The sequence below is a fragment of the Bidens hawaiensis genome, unplaced genomic scaffold (assembly GCF_021521415.1).
Source record: "Bidens hawaiensis isolate Kalapana, Puna unplaced genomic scaffold, B.hawaiensis_p1.1 tig00026075_1, whole genome shotgun sequence".
Lineage (NCBI taxonomy): Eukaryota > Viridiplantae > Streptophyta > Magnoliopsida > Asterales > Asteraceae > Bidens > Bidens hawaiensis.
In genome coordinates, this window is record NW_027494200.1 from 218,311 (window position 1) to 227,203 (window position 8,893).

Here is an 8,893-nt window from a genome sequence, read left to right on the forward strand (position 1 = left end):
AATGCCCTTATTGTAAATGAGACTTGGGAATTAGTTCCGAGACACCCAACCATGTATGTCATTCGAAGCATGTGGTTATTTAAGCACAAATTTATATCAGACGGTACACTAGAACGCTATAAAGCCCGTCTAGTGTGTGGTGGACGGTTACAACAGGTGGGTGTGGGTTGTGGGGAAACATTCAGTCCGGTAGTTAAGTCGGCTACTACTCGGGTTGTGTTAACTTTGGCACTCGCACAGTCTTGGCATGTTCATCAGTTGGATATTACCAACGCATTTTTACATGGCACCCTTCATGAGACTGTTTACATGTACCAACCTATAGGGTTTCACAACGAAAATTTTCCCAATCATGTTTGTCGGCTAAAGAAATAATTATATGGCTTAAAACGGGCACCGCGAGCTTGATATCAACAGTTCTGGTGCGAGCTTGATACCAACGGTTCATAAATTATGTGCTAACTTTGGGTTTTTCTCAAAGAAAGTGTGACAACTCTTTGTTCACCCTACATCATCACACTCATACGGCGTATCTTCTCCTGTACGTGGATGATATTCTCATTGTCACCTCTAATGATAGTCTTCGGGAACACCTAATGGCGGGTCTTGCAAAATAATTTGCGATGAAAGATCTCGGCTGGTTAATTACTTTCTAGGTATTCATGTCTCTCGATCTGGAGACAATATGTTCTTATCTCAACATGTGTATTCCATGAACATTATTCAACAGGCAGGTATGCGTACATGCAAACTGGTTGCTACACCGATTGACACCAACACGAAACTATGTGACTCATTGGGAATAAACGATACGTTTTGTGATAATTGCATCCGGCCAAGTTTACCGGATTGCGTTTTCTAATAAGTTCAATAAAAACCCAAAGCTGTTTTAAGCTTATACATTGTGATATATGGGGAAGGTACAAAACTCCTTCACTCACAGGTGCCAACTATTTTTTAACAATAGTTGATGGTTTTAGTTGGTCTGTGTGGGTATTCCTTTTAAAACACAAGTCTGAGGTGAGTGATTGTTTAATTGGTTTTCACAAAATGATTAAGACGCGGTTAATAAAATAATCAAAAGAATTAGAAGTGATAATGTAGGTAAATTTACCTCGAACAGAAAGCTCAACTTTTACACCGAACATGGTATTCTCTTGGAGACCACTTGCCCACATACCTAGCAACAAAACACAGTGGTGGAGCAAAAACAACGTCATATTTTTGAAACAACAAGGGATATGAAATTTGAAGCTAAGTTGCCCACACCTTTTTGGGGAGAATGCATTATGACGGCAACATGCATTATAAATCGACTTCCTTCAGAAGTCATTGAAAACAAAACCTCTTATGAGATCATTTATTGACAAAAACCAGATTATGAATATTTTAAGGTTTTTGGGTATCTTGCTTATTATCGTAGCACTGAAACGAGGTGTGGGGGGGGGGAGGGGGGAAGTTTGAGGAACGGGGGAGACTATAGTATTTTTGGGTTACCCAAAGGGTACTAAAGTTTACAAGATTTATGATGTAAAGAATGGAAAAATGATTGTGCTAGAGATATGAGGTTTGTTGAAAACACATTTCCTTATGATCCACACATTGACCAAAAGGAAGATGAAGAACTAGAAATTTTTGAGTTCCAACGTGGTATTATGATGATCAAAATCCACACGGAAACACAGCCAATATACATGAAGAGAATGGGCCAGAACCAGATAACCCAAACAATGACATGAATAAGAATATGCATGAAGGTGATGCCATGAAAAATGATACAAACTATGAAAATTAGCCACAAAATGATAGGCCAGGCAGAACCCATGCCCAAACTAAAGACATTATGCAAGCCAAAGTGCCCGAACCCACGAGCCAAACAGAAAAAGAAATAGGACATGAAGAGCCTACCAAAGAAAAACGAGTTAGAACTCGTCCTGCTCGACTAAATTATTATTTTGTGAATCTCCCACCATCTATCGATCAAGCTTTACCTCAACAGTCCTCTATGGTATATCCTATTGCCAAATTTATCTCTTATGATAAAATTTTAAATTCACATAAAGCCTTTATAACGGCCATCAGTTAAATGACGAGCCAAAGAATTTTAAGAAAGCTGTTCAAGATGAAAATTGGATAGAGGCAGCGAAGAAATAAATAAAGGCAGTTGAGACTAATGGTACTTGGACCCTTGAGGGTTTACCGGAGGGAAAACAAGCTATAGATTCAAAGTGGGTGTACAAATTAAGACACAAAACAAATGGGGAAATAGAAAGACACAAAGAAAGGTTAGTAGCAAAATGTTTTACTCAAATGGTAGGAATTGACTTTCAATACACCTTTGCCCCTGTGGCAAAACTTGTCACTATTCATACACTATTGTCTATTACAATAAAGAAGAATATGATAATTCATCAGTTGGATGTCAATAATACATTTTTGCATGGTGAATTGCACGAAGATATTTACATGAAGATCCCACAAGGTTTTGATAACGAGAAAGAAACAAATGTTTGCAAGCTAAAGAAATCACTCTATGGGCTGAAACAGACATTCAGGAATTGGTATCAAAAGTTTACATCGGCTTTGCTTGAGTTTGACTTTGAACAATCTAAACCTGATCACTCAATTTTTATATTTAAAAGAGGAAGTACATTTGTGGCAGCTCTTATTTATGTAGATGATGTTATATTAGTGGGTAACAACTCAAAGAAAATTTAAGAAACAAAGAGTTTTATTGATAGAAAATTCAGCATTAAAGACCTTGGTGTTCTGAAATACTTTCTAGGAATTGAAGTAGCACAGACAAAAGATGGTTTTGTCCTTAGTCCAAAAAAGTATGTAATGGACATTTTAGAAGATAATGGTATGTTGGGTTGTAAACCAAGTGTTTTTCCTATGGAACAGAACACCAAACTTCGTAGGGATGATGAAGAAGTGCGCGTTGATGCCGACAAGTATAGACGATGAATGAGTCGACTTCTCTATTTACAAGTGACCAGACCTGACATTACTTATTCTGTGAACGTTCTTAGTTTGTTCGTTGCTGATCCGAGACAAAATAATACGGAAGCAGCTATAAGAGTTCCCAGATACTTGAAGTCCACTCCTGATCAAGGTATTTTACTTCCATATTTTGGCGGGGTGAATCTCATTGGGTATACCAATTCGGATTAGCTTGGGTGTCAAGATACAAGACGGTCACGAACCGGTTATGTTTTACTTCTAGGAGGGGCTCCTATTTCTTGGAAATCAAAAAAACAATCTGTTGTATCTAGGTCTTCCAACGAAGCTGAGTATCAGGCTATGACATCGACAGTTAGTTAAGTTTTATGGGTTCGATGGCTCTTGAAACATTTGGATGTCCCCTTGACCGGTCCAACACAATTATTCTGTGATAATATAGCTGTCAAACATATAGCAAATAATCCAGTTTTTCATGAACGCACGAAGCATGTCGAAATGAATTGTTATTTTGTCAGAGTACACATGGAGTCAAAGGATATTAAGTCGTTACACATTGACACTTAGGAAAAAATTGATGACTTGTTCACGAAAACTCTTGGTGCTAGACAGTTGCGTTTTCTACTCGACAAGTTGGGCATTTGTAACCTGCATGCTCCAACTTGCGGGGGAGTATAAAACACAAAGATTTTATTATCATTTCCTTATTTGTCGTTTGGTATTGGTCTATATATTTAGCTACTCTTGGACGAAATATAATAATAATAATAATAATAATAATAATAATAATAATAATAATAATAATAATAAATTGTTTAGAAGACACGATCAACTGAATGTAAAATAAAAACAAACACTTACATGAATGAATATAACATATTTGTATTTCGAGAAATCAAACAAACAATCAAAAACAATACATCTTTCTTTTTTCCAAGGCTAATGACCCTTGAATAGGTTGTAAATCGGTGTGCTTTTGTCTGCTTGTCGGTAAGATGATTACCGATCATGCTTCTGTAACTTCCTAACACCGTAGCCCATTACTGCTCGGACTTGTTAATGTTTTGTAGCATATCCTTTACCAATTTCTGTAATGTAACAAATGAGGATCCACCATTTATCATTGCATTCCTTCCTTTCTCACTTACATCCGTCACTTTCTCCCTCACAGGGTTTGCATCATCCATTAAGGAATTTATGGCTCTCTCTATCTGATCCGCCATCCCCAACTCGCTCCCATGACTTCTGTAACTCAAACTCAACTCCACAGCCAGTTCCAACTCCTTCACCAACAAAAACGCATTCAGCTGTTGTTCTGCATGCAACGGCCATGTAGCAATAGGGACATTATACCATAAGCTCTCCAATACAGAGTTCCAGCCACAGTGAGACACAAACCCTTTGACCGCACCATGGGCTAGCACTTCGGCTTGTGGTGCCCAACCGCAAACCATCCCTCTCTCTTTCACTCTTTCTAAAAACCCATCTGGCAGGACCTCTTGCACGTTCGTGTAGTCACTTGTTGCCACATTTCCATCTCTCGGTGGCTGCCGTATGGACCACAAGAACCGATGACCACTCCGCTCGAGTGCAATAGCGATCTGCTCTAGTTGGGATTCATTAAAATACCCTGTTAAGAATATCAACAACTCTAAGTATTAAAACAATATTCATATAGAAGTCTTTTCTTTTTCTACAGTTATTTGTTTGATTAATTTATACACCTTAATACAACTAGGCCCAGTGCTATTTGATTAATGTAGATAGTTATTGTAGTTGGGGTAATATTCAATCCTTCACCCAAGCTTAATTAAATTATTATAGTGAGTTACTAGGTTAGTGTCTCGTGTAATGCACTGGTGAAACATATAGGGAATATCAAATATACATGTATAAATTACATAATAAACATTATAATTTTATAAATTATAAGATATTACACAATAATATTAATGAATAAGTAATTGCATATTTACAAAAATACATAGATTATTAAAAAAATTGTATTTTAATTTTAAAAAAACTTAATGAAAAAATGTAAATATATATATCTATTAAGGAAAAAAAAAAGGTTAGCATCAAATCATTTGAGTTTGGTAAGCCACACTTGGTAAGCCACACATATTTTAAAGGCAAGGTGGTTCAGAAGTTTACATTTGATCGATACTTTTAATCCAATATTATTATTTTAGTATCATTTGTAGTCTAGCCCACTAACCCTATCTATTTTTTTTTTACTTTTCATTGATAAGTATTGATTAAAATAAGTAAAATTTAAATTTTAAATTACATCTGTAATTTACCAAAACAGCTATTTTAGTCCAGAAGTTTGCAAGTGATTTTTTTAATTCAATATTTTTATTTCCGTATCAATTGTGGTCTACGCCACTAGGCCATCCATTTTTTTTTTTCATTTTCAACTAATACAAAAATGAAACTATTTAATTAGAAAAAAGTAAAATTTAAATCTTATACTAAGATGGTCTAGGGGTATGGTATCCACCTTTTTAAAATGGAGATGGTGGGTTCAAATATTTCCAGTGTAAGGTTAGGGGTATTTTAATTAAAATAAATTTGCTGTTAAAAAAAGATAGTTATACTAAGATAGTTATTTGGGTAAAACACAAGACTAAAACCGTATTTAACTCTTATAAGTAATAAGCTTGTTTCAGTTCATTAAATCTTAACATACCCATAGTCCCAAAGCACAAGAAGAGGACTGACTTCAGAGGTTGATTGTCTAGCCAATTCCTGATCTCAGACTCAGTCGAGCCACTCGAGTCATTGCGGTTTTTCAAATCAATCAAAGGTCCAACCGGGTACACATTTGGTGGCGTTACAATCGAATTTAAAGCGTACGGTTCGAGCTCAGCATACGAATTTATGATAAATCCTTTGCATTCCTTGAACCTGGTACCAAAATAAACGTAGGCTTCATACCCACCTCCACTCTTGTCAAACACAGCACCCGGAAGCACATTCGCAGGAACATGATTCCGAAAACTAGGTATAACCGAGTCAGAATCCGACAGAAGAAAGTTATCTCCCACTTGGTTGTGGCGATCCGGGAGATGAAGCAGAAATCCAAGAAAAGCTGTGCTAAAGGAACAAAACATATAGGAAGGAACCATGAACTTGTTAGCTACATCAATCATGCAACTAGAAAACATATCAAGTACAAAACCAACAAGTTGTATTGAATCATCCGATACCAAGTCCTTGATCGCGTGTTCGACTTGAGGTTTATGGCTTTCAAACACGCGGTGTACAAACATGTCGATGGATATAGACGACGAAAAGGGTTGCGGAATATGGTTAGTGATAGCAGGAGGAATGATGATGAACTTTATGTTGCTATTTGAAGAAACAATTGACTTAGTGTGTGGATCAAGATCTGTTTGAAGGGGTAAGAGGATAATAAGGACTGTAATTGATAAGTTTTCATTTTGTTCTAGCAAACTCTTTGCAAACTGTATGGATCCTGTTAGATGACTGGAGGCAGGCAAAGGTATGAAAACAAGTTCCGGCTTTTTCATGGTTGCTTGCAAATGACCCAATGACTACCCATATTTAAATTAATCGTGTGTGACCGGTAAACCCCAATGGCATACATCATATAGGGTCCCACCTCCGTGCATGTGATAATGGAAAAAAAATTAATTATTGTAATCAATTTTATTTTTTTAAAGTCTAGTGTATTTAGGTAGTATCCATTCACCGACCAATCATACACAGTTATTTCATTTATATCTTTAAGTACTCACAAATCATAAAATAACTGGAAACACATCCCACAAGTACCCTAAAACTTTTTTTGTTTAAATTTAAAAATAAATAAACAATTAAATATAATTAAAATTAAATTTCATTGAAATATTAATGGGTGTTTAATTTTTCAAAAACCTCTAATGGGTTTGCCATGTAGTAAATCTTTGCCACAAATTGTAATTTAGCAAACTACCCACATAGTTAGAGGTGGGTTTACCATGTGGTAAACAACCTATAAACCTTACACACACTAGTGCCCATTTCCCTCTTATATCCTTGTCATCCAACGTATCCTCTATCTATACTTATATAATTTATACTTATATAATCTAGCATGTAACATATTAAAATATCTTTGTCTAAAGTTTGTTTAATATTTAAAACCTCTTACATTCTATATATAAACTCGTGCATCTATAGTTTAATTCATTTAAACCATATTTATTATTTTTTTGTTATTATTACTAAGAGTTAGGTTTAAATAAAAAGTTTGATTTTTCTAAGAAGGCTAGAAATGAGGGTATTTTAGTCTACTATCTTAATATTGAAAACCCACTTAATTTAATTTCAAAAACTCACTTAATTAATATTAAAAACCCAATTAAATTTTCACTCATCTCCTACAACCACCACCTTGCCAGAAAAGTCTTGGAAATTTCGTCGGAAAATTCGTCGAAAATTCGCTGGTAATCCCCAGAAAATTTCACCGGAAAAATCGCCGAAAAATTTACCGAAAATTCGGCGAAAAACAATTACCGGAAATGATCAACCGAAAATGACCACAGGAAAAAACACAATGGAAAACATTATGAAAAAACACAATTTGAAAAAAAAAACACAATTGAAAAAACACTATTAGAATAAAAACATAACTAAATAACACAATGTAAAAAAAACAATGCAAAAAACACTATGAAAAAATAAAACACAATTTTGTAAAAGACAATTTTGGTAAAACACAATTTGTAAAAAACCCATGATTTTATTTTTGTTTTTATATATCAATATGGTACTCATATAAAAGATAAAAAAGACACTCGTTATTAAGGTGAAATTATTTATTTTTAAATGTATAAAAAATTTATGAGCGTTTTAAAATTATGGGGAATTTGACATGTGCCTTGCATGTGGAGAGAGAAAGTCAACAAATGTGTTATCCCAATTATGCCCTTACTCTTATTTTACATTTGATTTCTCTCTAATCTAATCTCACCAATTCAAGTCTAAAATGAATGAGCAAGATTATTTTTTATCCTTCCTACAAAAACTAATCTTCTTATTATAACTCAACCCCTATTACCAAATCAAATGACTACACCTAAAGACAATGTTTGTTGGGTATTTTGGTTTGAAAATGCTTCACACCCTAGGCGAATCCCATATTGACCATGGACATGAGAGATTCTTGATTCATAAGTAAATGTGATGCAGCGGTATAAACAAAAACGAAGATCAAATCACGTTAATTCAGTGAATACCCGTAATGAACTTCAAAACTCCCAAATCCCACCCAAAGGTCTAGAGAAAATGAAGAGAAAAATGAAATTTATTAATATTCAAGTCTGTCCTTTTGAATTACATAACCAAACTATAAATAAGAGTTCTAATACAAAATGGGCCTGAAACGGGCCATGGGCCAAACACAAACCCAAAAATAAAAACATAAAAAGTGATGAAAAAACAATAAAAGACCCATAACTTTATTTAGGAGTCGTTTTTGGGCTTCAGTCAGGGGCCAAGCTGTTTGCCACAACGTGCTCCTCGTCTCAAGCTTCGATTTGACAGGTAATGGGCCTGAAACGGAGCTTCGTGGGCCAAGTTATGCCCGTTTTCGTGGGCTACCCTTTGTTGCGCGATCTTGGGCCTCCAGAAACATAATAGCCCGGTCTTCAATACTTGGGCCCACATCAAAATGTCATGCCTCTTAAATCACCAACACGTTTTGGGCTTAATGTTACTGATGAGATGAAAGTTCCACAGTTACACGTGATTAGGTGGGAATAGTAGTATGATGGTGACCTCCAGGAAAGTCTCCACATGGAAACTAAAAACAAATCCATGAGCTCTTCGTGGATTAAATGGACAATATAAGTGATACGAGGGGACGGATACTACAATTAAACTTGGAGATGAAACTCTTCTTTCGTTTCTTCACAGTGAAATA

The 8,893-nt window shown here is 35.4% G+C and overlaps 1 protein-coding gene across 1 annotated transcript; it reads right to left on the bottom strand.

Moving 5' to 3' along the window:
* Positions 1 to 3,784: 3,784 nt before the first annotated feature.
* Positions 3,785 to 6,584, bottom strand: LOC143572857 (UDP-glycosyltransferase 71K3-like). The gene is made up of 2 exons (XM_077057904.1): positions 5,654 to 6,584; positions 3,785 to 4,591 (listed from the first exon to the last, which is right to left on the bottom strand). Exons 1-2 carry the CDS (start codon positions 6,495 to 6,497, stop codon positions 4,002 to 4,004), a joined length of 1,434 nt encoding a protein of 477 aa, XP_076914019.1. The 5' UTR covers positions 6,498 to 6,584; the 3' UTR covers positions 3,785 to 4,001.
* Between the last annotated feature and the right edge of the window lie 2,309 nt (positions 6,585 to 8,893).